General features: G+C 57.2%; 1 protein-coding gene across 1 annotated transcript in view; it reads right to left on the bottom strand.

The window, feature by feature from the left end:
• Positions 1-21,307, bottom strand: part of NCOR2 (nuclear receptor corepressor 2) — a 222,054-nt gene that overhangs the window by 116,900 nt on the left and 83,847 nt on the right. Inside the window, exons 6-8 of the mRNA XM_082853706.1 lie at positions 18,302-18,481; positions 14,623-14,736; positions 4,418-4,474 (exon numbers count right to left, since the gene is read on the bottom strand). Coding sequence (XP_082709832.1) covers positions 4,418-4,474; positions 14,623-14,736; positions 18,302-18,481 — 351 coding nt within the window. The remainder of the gene's footprint in view (positions 1-4,417; positions 4,475-14,622; positions 14,737-18,301; positions 18,482-21,307) is intronic.

Below are 21,307 nucleotides of genomic sequence, written 5' to 3' on the forward strand. Positions count from 1 at the left end.
CTGTGCTGAATGCCAGGGCATCAGATGCCCATGTCTAACCCCAGGTGACTCTGCGCCCGGTCCTTTACGTTCCTCACAAGCCAATAAAACACAGGCCGGGCGGGAATGAGTGTGGCTTAAAGGCTCGGTTTCCAGGAACAGATGCGCCCCAATTTCACTAGCTGTGTGACCTTGGACACATGCCTTCAACACTCCAGGACTCGGTTTTCTCATATGGAAAATGGGTGTAGAGCAAATAGGACCTACCTCACTGGGCTTTCGAGTAGCCCAGGGAATGTCACACTTGGTGACTCAGCTGCTTTTTTTTGCTCTTAAAGATGGCAAAGTCTCCACGGTCTAAGGAGGCCAGGAGGGGCTGAAGGACAACACACAGAGCCCCCGGGTGCCAGTGATGGCGGGGGGCGGGGGAGCGGCCCGTTTCTACAAAATGGGATGGGCCAGAAAAGGGGAGACTGGCTTCTGGGAGGGCAGCGGGTTCCCAGCCCGCCTCTGACCCGCCAAACTCGCAGGGGAAGGAATCACCTTCACCCTCCAGCCCCGCTGGGTAAGAGGAGGACACAGCACCGTGCCCCTCCGGGTGGCCTTCGGCAAAAGGCCAGGGAGACGTCAGAGAACACTGTGGGGTGCGCTGCCTCTGACCACAGGGGCTGTCCCCCAAGGAGGCACTCGCTGGGCATCCTTCGAGGTACACTGAGACCTGGGCGGGAAGGGAAGCCTCTGGGCCCAGGGCAGCCTCCGCTGGCTGGCTGTTGCCATGGTGACGGGCTGCCGCCTCGGAAGACAGTGTGAGTGGGTCGGGGGTGAGGAAGGATCATGACACTTCCTTGGCTGGTGCACTGCTGAGGGGAGGGCGGGGCCACAGGGCGTCCCCCCTAACGCCCCTCCTCGCCACCTGCAGGCGGGGGAACACACAAGGCCAGGCAAGGCCTCCTTCTGTCCCAGGAGGCATGTCCCCAGTCATCGGCCACGCGGCCACCCTGGCCTTCACACCCACAGCAGCTTTCTCTGCTACCTCCCAGGTTTCCAGCCCCCGCCAAGGGGACGCGAGACCTAAGAGGGAAAGTCCCTGCCGCGGACCCCAGAGGAGCGAGGCTGGGGGGCCTAGGGTACCTGCAGGAAGGCCCGCCCCCTCCATGCCTCCATTTCCTCCTCTAGAAATGGGGGTACAGCCAACTAATCGGAGGGAGAAGGAGCACAAAGGGGAGGATGTGCCAGACTGTAGGGCCCCAGACAGAGTGACTAAGGAAGAGAAGCTGGGTCTCAGGGAGAAGGAAGGAGGGTCCCCTCCAGACCTGACGGCAGGCGGCCGGCGGGTGGCCGAGAAGAACCAGGCGGACGAGCTGCTAGAAACGGAGTGTCTGCGCTGGCCCTCAGCCCTCTGGTGACACGGCTTCTTAAAATAACACCTCTGAACAGGAAGGAAACCAGTACTCAAAGCGGCAGGGCGAGGAGGCGGGGGGATGGGGCTGCCCACACCCTCCCCCCGCTGCCCGCTAGGGGCCAGGCCTGGTCCCCAGGGCGCAGAGCCCTGCCTGGAGCCGCCCACGCTGTTCATCATCTTCCTCTCCCACGTGGGCTTCTCCCGGGCCCAGGCCTCCCCACCAGGGAGGTCACAGAGCGCTCAACACTGTCTTCCTCGGCTGACTGTTCCCTGGGCTGCAGATGGGAGACACCTCCAGGGAACTGGATTCCCCGGGGTGCAGCCAAGGGACCCGAGACCCGGGGTGAGCAGCCCCGGGCCCTTCCTCCTGGCCTGAGCTCGGACTCCTGGGTGGCCCGAAGCAGGCCCCGCTGAGGGTGCGCCTCAGAGCTGCCTCTGCTTGGAGGACGCCTCTGGTCACTCGGGCCTTGTGGGAACCAAGACAGAGGGCAGACCAGTGCAGAAGCGGTCAGCCACGACCCCACGGGCTCAGCACACCTCCCCGCGTCGTCTCGTGCTGTGTGACCCTGGGCAAGGCCCTGCCCTCTCTGAGCCTCACCTAGAAAATGGATGGCGACGCTTCCACAAGGCCTGACACACAGCAGGTGCCCTGGCAGTGTGAGGCCCCTCTCCAGCCCCACGGAAGGCCACCAAGGCAAGAGCCCACCGCCTTCTAGAGCTCCTAGAGCACTCCGGTGACAGCCACGCCGCCCCCCCAGACCTCGGCCTCCTGCGCCACCAGCCTTGAGGAAGCCTCTACTGTGAGACCACCAAGCAGAGGACAGCCTCGTCACCCCCAAAGACCCAGGAAAGAATCACTGAAGTTGTGAGCCCGGCAGACGCCCTGCTGTTCTCAGCGGCTCCCTTCACACTCCAGCCCCCTACCCAGGAGCCTCCAGGACTAATTAGGTCAGGAAAGGGGAGAGGGAGAGCCTCCAGGTCTGGAAATGGCTGGGCGACGCCTCTAGTCCTGCCAGCCCCATTGGCAAGAAAGGGAAACCGAGGTGAACAGCTGGGACTGAACTGGTGGGAATGGAAACCAGTGGAGCGACTCTGGAAAACCGTCTGGTAATTAATTCCTCAAGAGAGTAAACACAGAATGAACACGGTCCAGCAGGTCCAGGCCGAGGTATCTACCCAAGAGAAAGGGCAACACACATCCACATGGAAACCTGTACGTTACTGTTCACAGCTACTTCCTTTATAATGTCCAAAAGCTAAACCAACCTAACGCCCACCAATGAATAAATGGATAAACTAAATGTGGTCCATCCGTACAATGGAATACGATTCAGCCATAAAAAGGAATGAAACACCAACACAGGCTACCTCATGGATGAACCTTAAGAACAGGATGCTGAGTGACAGAAACCAGACACAAAAGGCCACATATTGTATGATTCCACTGATACGAAATGTCCAGAAGAGGGAAACCCATGGAGACAGAAAGCAGACTAGTGGTTGGCTGGGAGGGAGGGGGAGGAAGGGGGGTGGGGGGGGAGGGGGGATGGGAGATAAGGAGGTGATAGTTCAGGGAACAAAGTTCTTTTTGAGATGGTGAAATGTTCTCAGATCGATTATGGAGATGGCCGTGCACATCTGTGAATGTGCGAAAACCCACTAACTTGTACTCTTTAAATGGGTGAATTGTACGGCATGTGGATTACATCTCAATAACGCTACTTAAATGTTTTTAAAAAGAGGCTGCTAGAGACATCCCAGAAAGCATGCCCAAAGGGAAGCCAGGCCGCAGGCTGGGAGCCTGTCACCCACCCCAGGAGAGGCCCTGGGCCCGCCCCTGAGCCGTAGGAGCCCCCCACTCCCTGGCTGGCTCTGCCCCCCGAGAGGACCTGGGAGCAGTAAGAGGCCAGCTGCTCACAGTTTCTCAGTGGCCTAAGCGCACGAACCCCAGGTTGAGGGGCAGCTGTCACTGCGGAAGAAACTCCGGAGCAAAGAGCTCTTCCCTCCTAAGGGTCCACGCCACTGAATGCTCACCACAGGCCAAGAGCTGCGTCAGTGAGCCTTTTCCCCGCACCAACTCAGCGCTCCCCCATCAAGATCCTCGGCTTCCCCGTTTCACAGATGAGAAAACCGAGTCCCTTTCCCAAGGCCACTCGGCAAACACGCGGTGAAGCCAGGTTTAAAATTAGGCTCCAAACGCGTCCGATGTTTTTCTGCCCCACAGCCTGCACACGCGCACACGCACGGGGATCCCGCGCATCCACCCTGTGTGCGTGTCCCCACGCGCTGCCCCACGTGGCTCTGCACCCACCCGCTCGGCGGGACAGTGACGGTCCCAGGCAGGTGGGCACTCTGGCCATTTCTCCCAGGACTCCAAGGCCACCAGCCGGGAGTTTCGGTGCTCCCTTGTTTCCTATCTCTGGTGACACATAGGGTGACGGGTGCCTGAGAGAGAAAAGGCCTGAGTCTGCTTCCCAGCTCTGCTGCTGACATGGCATCTTCCCATCAGTCAAATGATACTGACAACAGTAACAATAACAACAACAGCAAGAACTAACGCTCAGCACTTACTCTCCATCAGGCTTTCCAAAACTCAGTGTGGTTAATCTTCACTACAGCCCAGTGGGATGTGTGTTATTATTAGTCCCAGTTTACAGATGACGAAACTGAGGCACAGAGAGGTTAAGACACCTGCTATTAAGTAGCAGATCTGAGAGCTGAACTCAGAGGACCGGGCCCAGAGCACGGGCTTTCCACGATAAACTGTAGGCCAGACGGGTTGGACTCCAGCTGCTGAATCCTGCAGCCCGACTGGCTGGGCTTGGGAGCGTAGCTGCAGCGCCGACGCACCCCTTCTCACCCCCAGTGCGGCCTGCCCGTCGCTACCTGCCCGCACCTCTCATCCGAAGGGTGGATCTCCTGCCCCTTCCGAGGACAGGGCAGGGCTTGGCAACAGACGACTTCTCCTTCCCTTCACCCCCACCTGCCCCCCTGCCCACCCCCTCCCAGAGCTCCCCACCCTGTTCCCCAGCTCACCAGCTCCACCTGGGGCCCCAGGCCTTCCAGAATCCGATGTGCAGCCTCGGCCTTCTTCTGCAGGGTGACGGAGAAGAGGAGGAATTAAAAAAAAAAAAACACCAGCGCACACACACACACACACACACACACAGAGAGAGAACAGCAGGCAGCTGCCCAGCCCAGCATGCCCGTCCAGGCCCAGGGGCGGAGACGGGGCCGGGGAAGGGTCCCCCCTACAAGCCCTCCCGGGGCTGGAGACAAACACAGAGGGCCTCAGCATCCCCGCAGTGGCCCTGGCAAGCCCGCCAAGTTTCGGTTCGAACAAACGCACCCTGTTCTCTGGCGCCGGGCCCCTGAAGCCCCCAGCCTGACGCCCCCCAGGGCCCGGGACGGGCACAGCTCCCGCCAGGCCCGAGATGCCTTCCTGCGCCTTGGAAGCCGGCTGGGTGTCTACAATTACCTCCGCAGTCAGGGGGCAGGAGGAGGGGGAGGGAGGACGAGATAGAGGCGCTGGGAGATACCCTTTCTAGGATTCTTGTATTTCACAATCATGTGACTATTTCTGAGCTGCCCTGGGGCCTCCCCGCCTCCCCACTCACAACCCGGACTTATTAGGAAAACAGGAACATATGGCAGAAAGGGCTTAGCGGCTGCGAATTCAACAGGCCGGACCCCCGGGGCCCCTGGCCGTGAAGGCGGACATTGTGTCTGGTCCGGGCCCCCAGGCAGGGACCACAGGGCCCGCTCGGCCGGGCCAGCCTGGGGACGGGCTGGGCAGAGAGCTGTGGAAGGTGATGACTTCAGGGCGGGTCTCTGTCAGATGGAAAGCGGGGTGCCCACGGCGCACACGTGGGAGACCTGAGCCCCTCCTGCGACCCAGGAAAGGCTGGGTGCTCCCGACTCAGCCAAACTCAGGAAGACCATCCAGGACTCAGCGTGGGCTGGCAGGACAAGCCGAGCAAGACACCATCAACAGGTCGAAACCGTCGCGCAATGATCCCCAAATCCAGACCCACTATACGCGGGTGACCCAGAGCCCTGCTTACAACAGAATTCGAGGCCCAGGCTTCGGGTGTCGTAGCAGGGAGGAGCGGTGCTGACAACAGGCCAGCCTCACCCTCTCCCCCAGCCCCCATGACAGAGGGTAGGTATGTAGGTGGGCTCAAGCTGGCGCCTAGAACTAGCTCCGCCTAGAGCCCTGGGCCCAGCCCACCCAAGAGCAAGCCATGATCTCGGCCCCCTTTGTGCAAGCCAAAACCCTGAGGGCAGCAGCCTCAGAGCGTGGCTGGGGGCCGGGAAAGCAGGGGGCAAATTATTACTGTAACGATGGCCATTTTATTGAGAACCTACTATGAGCCAAGCACTGAGCACACGGCACGTGTTATTAATACTTGAATCACACATAACACGAAGTGAGGCAGGTTTAAGGAGTATCCCCATTTTACAGCTGAAGAAACTGAGGCACAGAAAGATGATGTAAGGAAAAGTCCTTTTTCTGATCTCCAAGCTCCAAGAGGGGAGAAAGATATGGGCTGGTCCCATCCAGGGCCTCCACTAGGCATGGGTCCAGCGTCTTCTATTGGGGGAGGGGGGGGTGCGGAGTGGGAGAGGTTCCAGCCTGGCCACACCTCAAAGCCAGAAAGTGCCAGCCATGGGGTATCAAAGATGGAAGAATTCCCTAGCTGGACCAAGTGAAGGACTAGGTATAGGGCGAGGAGGGAACAGGGTAGCTTCCCAAACATTTGAGCACTCACTCTGTATTAAGCACCAGGGCATGAAACAAAATGAATGATACCGGCCTCTGCCTACAATGAACCCAGTCTAGTGGGCAGTTGGTCATGAGCAGTGATGGCAGATTAATATGCTCAGGCAGGAAACGTACGTGTGGTATACGGGGGAGGCATTAAGCGGGTCAGAGTCACTCTCTCCAGAAAGGTAACAGGAGGGATACACAGCTGGGTTTTGAAGGATCAATAGGAGTTTGTGTGCATTTATGAGGCTCTGTCAGGAGCAGCAGCAACTGCCCATCTAGGTAAAGGAATGATGCCAAACACAGGAAGGGCAGGGCTGGAGCAACTGGGCCACTGGAAACTGCCACATCACACGACTAGGCCTGGGTCTCAGATCTGGGACCCGTATAGGGTCTCTAGAAGCCTGTGTGTGTCGTATGAACCAGAGTGCATTCCATCTTCAACCACATCTTCACTGTCTCAGGAACACAGGCACCTGGGGAGGGGGCTTCCTGTAGCCCCTGGAGAAGAGACCAGGGAGGAGCCCCTTCCTTACCTGCCAAAGCCACGGGGAGCCCAGGCGGCCAGGTGCACCCTGAGGCACCAACTCTCTGCCATACACCTGGCGTGAGAGCTCCTTTGCTCCCTCACAGACCCTCCCCCAGGCTCTGCTCTTAAGCCCTGAGCGGCCCTGGGGCCTTTTAACACAACTCAGTTTCCAAAAGGCTGCACACCTACGATCCACCCAGAAGAAACCTGCCACAGAACAGTCCTAAAGATGCCGCAACACTGGAACACGGGGCAGCGGGGCGGCCAAGAGCAAGACTACACGGCCAGCCAGCCTGGGCTCTGACCCACTTGCCAACTGCGTGGTCTTGGGCAAGTCCCTTCACCACCCCTGAGCCTCAGCTTCCTCATCTACGAAACGGGGATAACATCAGCACCGCCCCATGCAGCTACTAAGAGAATTAAATGAGCTGACACACGTACCGCGCGAACATCAGGATCTGACACGCGGTGGGAGCTGGGTAAGGGCCGGCTGTTATGATTATTGCTGTCAACAATAACGACAAGGTCACGGCTCACACCAGGTGACCCCCTACACGTGCCGGGCCTGGATCCTCTAGAAGCCCCGTCTGTGTGGATTCCTGCAGGAACCCGCTGCGGAAGGTTCTAGCATCAGCCCCATTTGCACACAAGGAAGCTGAGACTGGGGTCACACAGCCGACCCAAAGTGCGCAGCTCAAGCGGCAGCTGAAGGCTGGGACAGGCAGGCCCTGGACCGGCGCCCCAGCTCTTCACGTCTTCGCGGGGACACTTCTTCCACCTCGTGCTACCTCACTCCCGCTCCCGGCTTCACGGGTCCGGCTTGTATGGGTGTGGGGTGGGTACGAAATCTGCTGTCAGCTCCCGGGGAGCTGGCGGGGATGTCCTGCCTCCCGGGCCCCTCCCCCAGACAGGCAGGCCTTTCGAGAAACACACATCTGTCCAGCAGGGGCCCGCGTCTGGGAGTCCACTCTGCTCTAACCCTCGGCAAGTCGCTTCACCCGCCTGGACCTTAGTCTCCCCATCCGCGCGACAGCCGCGCTCACCCCGGGTACCAAACTCCCAGGACCTTTTCAAGGAAGTCCTACGAGGAACAAAGTGTATGCTGTCGCTTCTGTTTTAATGTCCCTCTGCAAATGCAGGGGAGGCTCCCCCCAACACCCTGGAATGGAGCACGGCCACAGATTCAGACCCACACTAGGAACTCCCTCCCACCCGCTCGGCTGACGGCTTCTCGCCACCGCGAGAACCAAAGCCAAACTCTTGGCCAAGGCCCACCGGGTCTCCCACAGCGCCTAGCCTTTGGGAAGTCACTGCCTGAGGTCACCCTGCTCAGCTGCAGGGGACAAACCAGGAGCACAAGCCAACAGGACGGGACAAACCGCCTGACCCTGGCTTCGACCCGCCGCCAGGGCTCTTGCCTGACACTGGGGGCTCGGGCTGGGGTCTCACAGGGAGACGGCACTCCTCCTGCTGGGGACCCCAGGGTCCGAGCGGCCTGGCCTCCTGGGGGCCGGAGCACCTGGGGCACAAAAGACCTGTGCAGACAGGTGCACACGAGCCCCGTGGACCCACATGACCAAACACTACGTCTACATCTATAAAAGCACAAACATATACACACGTGTGTCACACCAGACGACTCACACACACACGCCTTCACACATGCACGCGCACAGCATGCACAAATACACTTGTGTACCCAAGCGGACACGTGCATGTGCAAAAGTATAAACAGTCACACACGTGCCCCACGCAAGCCACTTTGCATACACGTGCGCACAGCCACTCACGTGCCTCTGCACGTGCCACATAGCGAACGAGTGTACCCACAAACGCCCGGGTGTATCCATGCACACATAACCACAGCTGCGCCCACACGTGCCGACCCAAACACACGTGTGTCCACACATATATGTGCGTGGATGCACAAGTGCACAGAAGTCACGGGCTCTACCGGGGCTGAGCCACGCACACCATTTGCACACGTGAGCACAGCTTTCCACAGTTACACACGAACCCACACACATGCGCACGTGTACCCCCCAACACACACACACACACACACACACACACACACACACACACACACACACACACACACACACACACACACACACTATCCCAGCTCCTGATGAGCAGGGCGGCCGGACCTCACGCTGACCAGCCCCCTGGCCGGCGCCCCGCCCCTTGGAGCCCCCATTCTAGCTCGTCAGCTCCAGCCTGAGCTCCAGGCCTCACCCTCCTCTACTGCAGAGTGAAGGCAGCACCCGCCTACCCAGGAAGCCAGGAGCCCAGCCCCTACCTCCCTCTAGGCCCCCGCTGGCCAGCCCTCCACACCGCGTCCAGGTGCCAAGGCTACAGCATTTCGGGGAGCAGTTACCCCCCAAGGCCCGGCGTCCTCGTCTGTACCAGCAGCCGGAAGACCCCTTCCAGAGCCCTCCCGGGTGTGTGATGGAGACGACTGAGTGAGTGAGGCGGAATTCGTGGACTCCTGCTCACAAGTCCGTTAGGACGACGCTCCCTGTAGGCGGAGGAATTTGGAGGAAGCCCTGGATGCCAGGAGCAGTTAGGACGGCCAGACGCAGAGGCAGAGGCAAGGGCCCGGCTTGGGACGGGGCCTGAGCCGCTGCTCTGAAAGCCCCGAATCACGACTCGGGTGGGAAGGGAGTCTGAAGCTGAGAATCAGGGTGCCTGGACCCCCAGAATGCTCTGCAAAATGCTTCCCAGTCTTGGTCATTACCAAGAGAATTGCTCGTCTCTGTCCTGCTTAGTCATAATCACACTGGATAAAAAACTTTACTAGTAAGATGCTTAAAATCGAAGACCAAAGGGGACCTGGGTCCTACTCTCTGATTTCCTTCTCGCCCTCAGCCATCAGAGGGCCTCCAGGAGTTCTGCTTCCTCGCCATCTTTGGACAGGCCACAGTCCTCTCCATTGCAAATATCCTTCTACCTTTTCCCAACAGAGGCCATCGTGCAGACCTAGCTCAAGTCTCCCCCAGGACGTCTACCTGGATTGCCCACTGCCCTAAATTCCTAGAGCACCAGCGCTGTGCCAGTTGTCCCTTATTTACACATCCTTCGCTAGCGCTGACGAATGCTGCTTGTGTTTGTTTTACCCAAACTCAAAGTGTGAGCATCCTCCCAGACCCACCAGACCTCCACCTCCCACCCCCGACACACTCCCTTTGAAGATCAATGGAGACCCTGTCTCCTCTGTGAGCCTTCGCCTGAGCTGTGACCCCCGCGCCCGAATGCCCTCCTCGGGGCGACGGCCCACCCACTGCTTCCAAGAGGCCTTTCCCAGTCCTGGCCCTGCAGCGCCCGTTCCTGCCCCTCGGGGCCTAGAAGAACCCTGTTTCCTGTTCTGCCATCTGTGTGCACCTGCCCGGCCCCGCCACACAGCCACCCCCCCTCCCACCCTGTGCGCGCTGACGCCTCATCCTCGTGCCCCGAAGGGATGATGAGCCAGAGCCCAGTCTGCAGAACAGCCACGCAGGCCCTGCCTGGCGGGAAGCTGCGTTTTCCAGCCGGTGGGGCATTTAGAGACAGACCCTTGTGTCCGTCTCTCAGAGGAACCAGTAGGAAAGGAAGGAGGATTAAAATTTAATCCGATTGATCCCCCAAGGGGCAGTAAGTCCTGGCTGTTCCTGGCCAAGGCATCTGAGGGGCTCCTGCCCACTCGGCTTCCGGCCCCCGAGGCTCAGCCCAGGCAGGGGGACCCCCGCCAACCTTCACTGGGGGCAGAGGCCAGTCCCCACAGCCCCCAAACCAGAGGACTCTTCCGGAGGAAGAGTCTCCCTACCCTCTGCCACTCATTCATTTGTTCAGCAGACATTTAGTAAGCACCTACTGTGTGCCAGGCACTGTTCTAGGTGCTAGAGATATAGCTGGGAGAGAAAGACAGATATCCCTGTCCTCACAGAGCCTCTGTTCACAATAAACACAATAAACAAGAAAATATGAATTATGTCCAGTGGGAACAAGGGCAAAGGACAAAATGAAAGCCAGGGAGAGGAGGCGTTGACGGTTTTCAGGATTAAACAGAGGGTCAAAATGGGCCTTGGCTGAAAAGGGGACATTTGAAGAAACAGCTGAAAGAGTGAGAGAGCGAGCCCAGTGGGAAAAAGGAGCTGCGGGCAGAGGGTGCAGCAAGTGCAAAGGCCCTGAGGCAAGAGCACGCCGGCACAGTCAGGAAACACAAGGGTCAGCGGGGCTGGGGCAAAGTGAGGCAGAGGTGAAAGGAAAGAAAGGGGGATCGGGAAAGGAGGGGCAACTTCCTCAGGCCCTCGTTGTGCCTGCATGTGGTGGCTTGAGTGTGATTCCGTCTCCCCCCATCAGAAAGCCAACATGAGTGGGCTGGGGCCGAGGTCACCACTGCACCCCCAGTGCCTGGAACAGTGGCAGGCCCAGAGCAGATGTCCAGTTACACGGCTGCTGAAGGAATGAGTGAATGGACAGGATACGTGTGACGCGCCCTGCACACCTGAAATTACCAGGCAGAGGCCTGGTCTCAGAATCCCAGGAACCAGGGTTGGAGCCCTAGCCCCACACTCACTAGCTGAAAGGCCGCGGGGAAATTAACCAGGGCTTCTATTTCCTCATCTGAAAATACGGAGTAGGGGTGCTGACTCCCACTTACTGTCAGAACCCCATCAGGATGAAATCAGCATAAACGGGCATAAAGCCCCCAGCCTGAGGCGCTGGGGGGGGCGAGAGGACAATGCCTGTGCTCTGGGACCCCAACTTGGTGAGCACCAGCCCAGGGTCGGGGGCACAGGCTGCATAGGCCCTGCCAGCCTCCGCTCCACTGCCCCGGCCCTCCTCTTGGGAGAAGCGCCCCCCTCCTCTATCTATTCCCTGGGGCAGGGCGGGGAGGGGGCTGACTCCACCACCAGACTCCAGAGGTTGGCCTAAGATCCAGCCCTGACCAATCAGCGTACTCAAATCCACTGGCCTCCACAGGCTGAGAAGTGGGCTTGTGACTCCAGCCAGCCAATGAGAGCCAACCCTGGGACTGTTGCTGAGACGTCTGGGAAGAGTTTCCCACCTGGCCCGGGAGTGGTCAGTGGGCCTAGAGCTGCGGGCAGTCATTTCTCCATGTCCTGGGAAACCCCGCCTGGGAATGACACTGGCACAGAGAGAGCAGAGGTGGGGACAGAGCGCTCCCAAACATCTTTGTTTGAGCACCTGAGTCCGCACATACTTGAAGTAAACTAACACCAACTTTCATCGCGAGACTCAATAACCCCTCTTTAAGCCTCAACCAGTCTGAGCTGAGTTTTTGCCTCTTGTACCCAAGAATCTTGACTTCCTGGACCCTTCCTGGCACAGCACTTCACAGTTTACAAAGCCCTTCCAGTCACCGTCTCAGCCACATCAACTCTGTGGCCTCAAGAATGTGGCCAGTGGGGCTTCCCTGGTGGCGCAGTGGACAAGAATCCACCTGCCAGCGCAGGGGACATGGGTTCGAGCCCTGGTCCGGGAAGGTCCCACATGCCACGGAGCAACTAAGCCCATGCGCCACAACTACTGAGCCTGCGCTGTAGAGCTCGTGAGCCACAACTACTGAGCCCGCGCGCCACAACTACTGAAGCCCGTGCGCCTAGAGCCCGTGCTCCGCAACAAGAGAAGCCACCACAATGAGAAGCCCGCGCACCACAATGAAGGGTAGCCACAGTTCACCACAACTAGAGAAAGCCCGCGTGTAGCAACGAAGACCAACGCAGCCAAAAATGAAATAAATAAGTTTATTTAAAATAAAGAAAAAAAAAAGACTGTGGCCAGGACCCGGGACGATGGAAGGCCTGGAAGTGAAATAAACCACCCAGCTCATGAGGGCACAGGCTGGACTGGAATCCAGGCCCACCCACCACCCTCCCTCACACAGAGCTGCAGAAAATCAGGGCAGGAGGAAGCAGGAATTCTGGCAGGGAGACCACCCAGGGTAAGACCTGGGAAGGGGCGTCTTAACTGCTCTTGGGGGAGGGGGAGTGCTGAGGCCAAGGATCCAAAGACCAATCAGATCTGTAGCTGTAGCTCTTTGGGGAGAACCTGGTGAGACCCGGAGGGGACCCCCCAAACCTCCAGGGAAGTGGGGACGAGTGGCTGGGATGGAACATGGAGCCAACTTCCCACAGGGGGCACCAAAGGCCTGTGCCTTCGAGTCTGGCTGGGGAGGGCTGAGGGCTCCAGCCTGCTAGAGTCTGCCGGCCCCCAAAAGATTGAGCCCCCAAAAAGGGCCAAGGGCACTGTGGTGACATCCTGGGCAAAGCCATCAACTTGCCACCACAGCTGCTGGAAGGAACTGTGCCTGCTTTCCCACCCAAGGATCAGGGAGGGAGGCAGAGGGGCTGCCAGGGTGACAGATCCAGGAGCTCTGCTTTTGTCCCCCCACCACAGGCTCTTGGAGCCAACTCAACCCTGGCTCCGATCCCCAGCCTCAAAGCTCACTTGCTGTGCAGTCTCAGGTAGGTCACCTTCCCTCTCTGAGCCATGGCTTCTTTTTTTTTTTTTTTTTTTTTAATGCCATGGCTTCTTTATGAGTGAAATAGAGAGAATAATAGTACCCATCTTAAATAGGTCTGGAGAGGAATAAATGAAATCATGCAAAATATAAACAATAACAAGAAGAAAAGAATAACAAAGACTACAACAATGACAACAATTAATAGTGCCAGCTAGCACCTACATGGTGCCAGGCATTGTTCTAAGGCACTACATCATGAACTCATTTAATCCCCACACCATGGTATAAGGTAGGTGCTATAATTATCATCATTTTACTGGTAAGGAACATGGGTTGCAGGGAGACTTAATTAATTTGCCCAAGGTCACAGTGCCAGGAAGTGGTAGAGATGGGATTTGAACCCAGGACATCTGGCTAAAGCACATGTGGCCCCTTGGTTCTCCTATCACTGTGATTGTTATTAGTGTTATTTGGGGTAGGGAGCCAGGGCATGGAAGGGTGACCGGCCCTGCAAGGCCCAGCACACAGTTCCCAGGCCTCCAGCAGGTTCAGTCTCATCCTGCATCTGTTGCAGCTTCAGGAGGTGGAGGCAGAGCCACCAGTTGATCCAATAGCTTCCTGCCCGGAGCTATAGCCCTAGGCACATGTTCCCAGGCTCTAGAGCAGCTCAAGCCTTGGGGTTCAGCCCCTGGGAGACACTCTGCTCTGGGTACCTTGAGCCCCTCCCCCTCCATACACCCAGCAGCTGCCCTCCACAGATCTCTGTAAGCCCCCACTGTCTGCTACAGACCCTGCGTTCAACCATCCAACAGCCCTTTCCAGGGCTAAATGTAAGCAGAGGCCAGTGCTGACGAATCAGGCCCTGGGATCTGATGGCCCACGGGTTCAAATCCCAGGTCCACCGCTTCCCAGCTGTGTGACTTTGGATAAGTCACTTAACCTCTCTGGGCCTCAATTTCTCCCTGCGTTAAATGGAGACAATCACCATACCTACCCTCTGAGGACTGCTATGTAAAACACCTGGCCCATCGCCTGGAGGAGCTGTTCAACTAATGTTTGCTGTCGTGATGAATAATATTACTATTGTTTTCTGCATTACAGGAATTTCTTCTGCATGAGTACCTAAGTGATTGCCCGTTCCCCCTGCTGATCAGCTGGCCCCTGAAGCTCTCCTATGACCTGATGCCTGCATTTTCCTTTGCATCCCACAGGCCAGCCACGGTCCACACCAGTCGGCACGTCTGAGCAGCCACACCAAGATGGGTCTCCATGGCCACCCTTCCCCCTCCCACACACACACCCAGGTTTGTGGGGGTGGGGGGTGGTCATACAGGTTTCCATTTCACAGATGGGAACACCAAGGCCCCGGGAGAGGGCCAGGCCCTTCACAGCGACACCTGCATCCCACCTGGTGGCCGGCACAGGGAGAGCAGGAGAAGCTGGTGTAGGGGCTCTGCGGGCAGGTCAGGGCGTACCCGGTTCTCGTCGTAGATGATCTGCACCAGACTGCGATGCTTCGACTCGATGGGTGGTGGCGACACGGGCTTCTCGGGCTCCGGTGGCTTGGCGGCCTCCTCCTCCAGCTGTTGCTGTGGGGAGCGAGCGGGGAGAGTGGAGTGGTGAGCACGCCAGCAGGAGGAAGGAGAGACAGCGCCCCCTGCCCCCGGGCGGGAGGGCGGCACCCCTGGGCGGGAGGGCTGGTGGCCCCACACAGGAAGTCAGGCTGCTAACCATTTCCCCTGAGTCACCCGCAGGGACTCCGAGCCCCGGAGAGGCCCCAGCTCCCAAAGGGGAGGACCCAGCCAGGGCCAACTCCGGGCTCTGCAGCCAGCCTTCCCGGGTTCAAGTCCAACCTTGGCGATTTATCCGCTAGGTGAGCGTCAGCGAGCAGCTTAACTCCGCTGCGCCTCAGCTTCCACATCTGTAAAGTGGGGCTCGTGGCTGTGCCTCCCTGATGAGCTAATGTATGTACTGTGCAGACTGGGGGCTCGCTGAAGGCCAGCCGTTATCCATTATTTCCGCCATCAGTACCGTCATCCTCAGGAGCGGCTGTGGAGACTCTGAACCCAAACTGTCCAGACCAGACGCTATTTCTACCATTTACTTGCTATGAACCTTGGGAGCTTGCTAAACTCCTGAGCCTCACTTTCCCCATCTGGAAAGTGGGGATAATTCAAGTTTCCATCCTAGAGGGTTGCTATGAGAATTAAACAAGCTGACGCACGCAAAGCACTCAGCACCTAAAAGGCAGCTTCTCATCATCATCGTTATTGTCATCTGCCCTGCGGTCTTCATACTGGACCCCCCTCCTCCAAACACCATAAAGGACTTCCCTTCGTGCTGCTGTCTGCTTTATACCCAAAAGGCAAAGCAAGCAAAGACCAGAGAGCTTAAGACACTGGCCCAAGGTCACACAGGAGGCCAGTGCCCAGGTGCACAATCTGACAGGCCATCTTGAGCGAGATGAGAACACTGTTCTTTCCTCACAAGGCCCACACATCCTGCCCTTGACCATGGAGCAAAGTGTTATGAACTCAAAAACACGGCCAAGAGGAGAGCAACGCAGAAAGAGCCAGAAGATCGTTTTTGGCTTCTGCTGGCAGAAGGCCTGGAGGGTTGAGCCGAGCTGCCTCAGTCCCACAGTGACCCCTGTTGGTAGCTTTCAGAAGGGCAGCCAGCGCCTGCCAAAACACTGAAATCCCTCCAAACAGTGCAAAACAAACTAAGCCAGGAAATGGAAGGCATACACGGCCAGAAAGGAGATTCTCGCCAGTCAGTGAAGGTGCCCCTCCCCGAGGCACCAAACGTTAAACACAGAGGTACCACGGGACCCAGCAATTCCATCCCTAGGTACAGACCCACAGAATGGAAAACAGGTGCTCAAAAACATGAACGCAAACGTTCACGGCGTGGTTCACGATAGTCAAAAGGTGGAGATAACCCAAACGTCCATCAGCTGACGCATGGATGAACAAACGTGGTCCATCCATCCATACAGTGGAATATTACTTGGCAGTGAAAGGAATGAAACACTGGCACAGGCTGCAGCATGGACGAACCTTGAAAACATGATGCTGAGTGGAAGATGCCAGACACAAAAGGCCACACGGTGTCTGATCCCACTTATAGAAAACGTCCAGACACATCCATAGAGGCAGAAAGCGGATTCGTGGCTGGTGGGGACGGGAAAATGGAAGTGACTGCGAATGTGTACGGGGCCTCCTTTTGGGGTCATGAAAATGTCTTGGAACTAGAACTAGGTAGAACGGGTGGTTGCACAACGCTGTGAACGTACTAAAGGCTGCTTGGGTTGTCCACCTTAAGAAGAGTCATTCTATGTTTTGTGAATTTTAGTTAAAAAAGAAAAATGCCAAAGTGGAATTAAAACCCAAAACTCTTATCGAGGGCTGCCCTGAGCCACGTGGCTTCTGGCTGCAGTCACAGACGTGTGCACATGGCCTGTGGCTTCAGCCGGGGCCCAAAGCCAGGCCCAGGGGGACTAAAGGTCCCAGCACTCCACGGGCCTTGGCCACGCCTGCCTGACTCCAACCGGGGCCCGGCCCCCCTACATGCTGAGCTGCCATCCTGGAAACCCACCTACCACCCCCAGCTGGCCGAGCCTCACTGGCCAGTCCAGCTTCTGGACCATCCTCAGGTCCCCCCAGGCAAACGACAGCCCCGAGGCCTCTTGGGATCAATGCTCCCTCCCACTGCACATCTTTCCAGTTCCACTCACATAGCCCTGAACTGGCTTCCGGGAAGCATCTCTCACCAGCCTTCCCTCTACTGCCCATGGTGGCCAGAGTGGGTCCTTGAACCTCCACGGAGCCCATACATCCTTACCTGGAGGGGATCGGGTGTGACCCTGCTTCCCCCAGGGTCAACACACGTGTCACACTATCTCAATCCACAGTTTTTAAGGAGTACCTACTACGTGCTGGCGTTGCTAGGAGCACAGCAGGGAACAGGAGACAAGAACTGTGAGACGACCACAGTGTCACAAAGCAAGATATGTATTAGTTCAAATGGTGACACCATCAGGCAGGATAACGGGCTGGAGCAGGGGTGGCAAACTTTTTCTGTAAAGGACCAGGAAGTAAATATCTTAGGCTCTGTTGGCCACACAGTCTCTGACCCAGCTTTGAGGCTGTATCATAAAAGCAGCCACAGATGATGTGTAAACAGTGGACATGGACGTGGCTGTGTGCCAATAAAACTTTATTTACAAAAACAGGCACCGAGCTGGATCTGGCTGGATTTGCTGACCCCCAGGGTAGAGGATGGCTGGGGATGAGGACTCCTGTAAAGGCTAGGGCGGGTCCCTCTGTGGAGGGGACATCTGAGCAGACACCTGAAGATGCCACAGACGGAAGCAGGAGGAGACCCAGGAAAAGGCAGATTATCAACTTTCTATCAATAATATTAAAACTAAAATTATAAAGTTAATATTATTAATCTTTACGTTAACTTTTCTTTTGGTTTCGACAGTGACAACGAGGACTTCTTTTCACCACGTGACTCTGTTCTCTCCTCACAACCTTATGAGGTGGTGTCACATCTGTGCCCATCTTACAGACAAGAAACCGAGGCTCAGAGAGGTGAATGTTCCAAGGCAGAGTTAGGAGGCCCAGCTCATACAGCTTCCAGAGCCAGGGTCAGAGTCACGTGATAGCTCCCCCCACATTGTGGATGAGGAAAGTGAGGCACAGAGAAGTAACTGCCCACCCCACATGTCCGGACAGCCTGGCTGTAAATGCTGACCTCCCACCCATCGTTCCTGCGCCGTCCCAGTACAGTAGCCAGACGTGGCTATTCAAGTGTAAATTTCAATTCAAATTAAACGACATTAAAAATTCAGTTCCTCAGCTGCACTAGGCACATTTCAAGGGCTCAACAGTCACATACGGTAGTGGCTACCATCGTGGACAGTGCAGATCTAGAACATTTCTGTCATTGCAGAAAGCTCCCTCGGACAGCACTACACAAAACAGCTCTCTTGTCCAATAAACGTAAAGGGCATAAAAATGAGCCAGTACGATGGGCCGTGCTCAGCACGCGTTCACAACTGCTCTAACTACTAGTGTTGATGTCTTCTCAGCAGCAGCCGCTGCTGAATCGGGAGCTGAGAGCTGCCACTGCCCCACCCACACGCACCTGCTTCTTCTTCAGCTTGGAGATCTGCTGCTCTACCATGGTGATCTCGCGGTCCACCCGATCCATATTCTGGATGAGCTCCTCCTTGGAGAGCCGTGGAGGTACCAGCTCCAACTCAGGGTCAGCATGTGGGGGGCTGGGAGGAGACACCGGCTCCAGCTTGCCTGTCAGGCTGCGGTCCTGTGGTGGAGGAAAAACAGGTGTGGAATCAGCGCAGGGGGCACCCCCATCCCCCCAAAATCCACAAGTTTCCAGCCATGACTTCAGGCACCAACACACCGGGCATCTGTCATGCCAGGCCCCATGTGCCAAATACGGGGTTGTCTAGTGATCCCACCTCTCTGTCTTTGCCTTCACTGGTCCTCCTGCCAGGTGTTCCTTCCGCAGCCTTTTCCAAAGTGCACATCCTTTTTACCCTCCTACACGCAAGTTTCCCCAACCGTCCCTCAAGTCGTGAAGCCCTCCCTCTTTCCTTTCCCCATAACACACCTCTCTCTTGCCCCACTGACCCCGTCTGTGCCCTCCCACCAGACCCAGCTCCTCGAGACCCGAGACCCACGACCTCCAGACTGATGCTCTGTGAACACTTCTTCACGACGCTCAGTCCAAACCAGCAAGGCACAGAATAGCAGACACAGTGCAAACCCGGTTGTGCAGACAACATACACAGACACACAGGAAAACTACGGAACGGCATACAGAGACATCAAAAGTAGTTACCGGGGCAGCGGGGGAGAAGGCGGGTATTTTCACTGTCTTCTTTTTAATTTACCAACGTTTTTCTGATTTTCCTTCACTGAGTATTACTCTTTGTATAATGAAGTTGTTTTCAAAAATGTGTTAAACGAACAAGGGGATCCTTCATTGAGTTATTCAGCGACTCCTTCATTCCACCAACGAAAGTTTATTGAGCACCCAAGCTGTGCTGGATACTCAATAAAAAAATAAAACCCAGTCCTTGTCCCGGAGCACTCACCTGTACAGCCCCGGGTTCAAATCCCCACCCACTCTGCCACCTCCCAGCACCATCATGACCACAAGCAGATCACCTGCCTCCGTTTCCTCATCTGTACAATGGGACAAGTCCCACCTCCTGCCTGCTGCGAGGCTTGAATGAGTTAATCTGTGCAGAGCACTCAGCTCAGAGCCCGGCACACTGTCAGAGCTCCACAGGCATTGGCTGGGGTTGTCCTGCCCCAAACCCAGCCCCGCCCTGCACCATCCTCAAGGCCAAGCCAGCAGCTGCTGGCAGAGGACAGAGGACACATTATTCCCGGGGACAACTGCAGCCCCAGGGCTGCCAAGTGCCACCCCACCCCCCAGCTCGAGTTGAGCAGAGCCTGTGCCATTCTAAGTCCACCCCTCCTGGCCTCGGGGTCTTGGTCCTACACACACACACACACACACACACACACACACACACACACACACACACCACACACACCACCGAAGCCCACAGGGCTCCAGTGTCTGGGGATCACCCTGGCCTCATCGCTGCCATCTGAGACGTGGGAGAGCTGGCGTCGAGACTCCCAGGCCCTCCACACACCCAGAGCCCTGGGGGCAAAGGCGGAAAAGATCTCAAGCCCTTCAACAGCTCTGATGTGGCCCTGCCCCATGGCTCTGAGGTGGGCCTCCACGCTCCTCGGGGACGCCTAGGAAACCGAACCAGGCACCGTCCCAGTCCTCGGCACACCCCACACCCTGGCCCCGGCTGCGGCTCTCCCAGGGGGCTGCCACTGCATCCCCATGGCACAGATGAGGGTACGGGAACCTGCAGGCACAGGCCTGGCACGGCTCTAAGCCAGCGGTCGGCACGCTTTCTGTCAAGGGCCAGGTGGAAAAACACTTCAATCTTTGTAGGTCAGACGGCCTCTGTCCCAACTACTCACCCACCACTGTAGTGGGAATGCAGCCACAGACAGGACACGAAAGAATGGGCATGGCTGAGTGCCAATAAAACTTTATTTACAGACCCACGCTGAGGGCCAGGTTGGAGCTTGCCGAGTTTGCCAACCTGTGCTCTTAACTCACATAATTGTCACAGCCCACCCTGGAAGTGAAAATATGGTTTTCCTCATTTTCCAGATGAGGAAACTAAGGTCCAGTGAGATTCAACGACGTGCCCGAGGTCACCAGCCACAAAGCGATGGAGCCTTGGCTTGGAGGGCACAGGACGGGAGAGACCAGGCCTCATTCAGAACTCTCCAGAAGCAGGCAGAGCATGCAACCAGGTTGCTGGGGGTCCCACAGCAGAAGCGGGGTCGCCACCATGCATTCATTCATCCCTCAGAACCATGTGTCTGGGCAGAAAAGCAAGAGTAAGATCCCTTCCAGGGTCTAAGACCCCCTGAAATTAGAGGCAAACCTGTGCACAGAAGACAGATCCCCTAGAGAAATACTCAGAAGGAGTGTGTGTGTGTGTGGGGGGGGGGGGGGTTGGCCCTAACTGCTCCCAGATAGGAGGGCAGAGGGCAGACACAGGGGCTGCAGGCACCTGACCCCACACACGCCAGACCAGAAGCAGCCTGCGCACCGTGGCATCTCCGGACCTTTGTACCAGCCACTCCCTCTCCTAACTGCACCTTTCTGCCACCTGAAATCAGACCCCCCCCATCCACGCCCCCTCCCCCAGCCCTTAACTGAGATCTGCCCCTTCCCTCTGTGCCCCAGGGCGCTTGGCTGGTCTCCCTCCACAGCCTCAATCATTTCTCAGGGTTCTTTTTTTTGCTGGGGGTGGCTGCGTTGGGTCTTCGTTGCAGTGCGCGGGGCTTCTCACTGCAGTGGCTTCTCGTTGCGGAGCACGGGCTCTAGGCGCGTGGGCTCAGTAGTTGTGGCTCGCGGGCTCTATAGAGCGCAGGCTCAGTAGTTGTGGCACACGGGCTCAGCCGCTCCGTGGCACGTGGGATCTTCCTGGGCCAGGGCTCGAACCTGCGTCCCCGGCATTGGCAGGCATATTGTTAACCACCGTGCCACCAGGTAAGTCCCATTTCTCAGGCTTCTTGA

The sequence above is a fragment of the Leucopleurus acutus genome (genome assembly GCF_964270905.1).
Source record: "Leucopleurus acutus genome assembly, chromosome: 13".
NCBI lineage: Eukaryota > Metazoa > Chordata > Mammalia > Artiodactyla > Delphinidae > Leucopleurus > Leucopleurus acutus.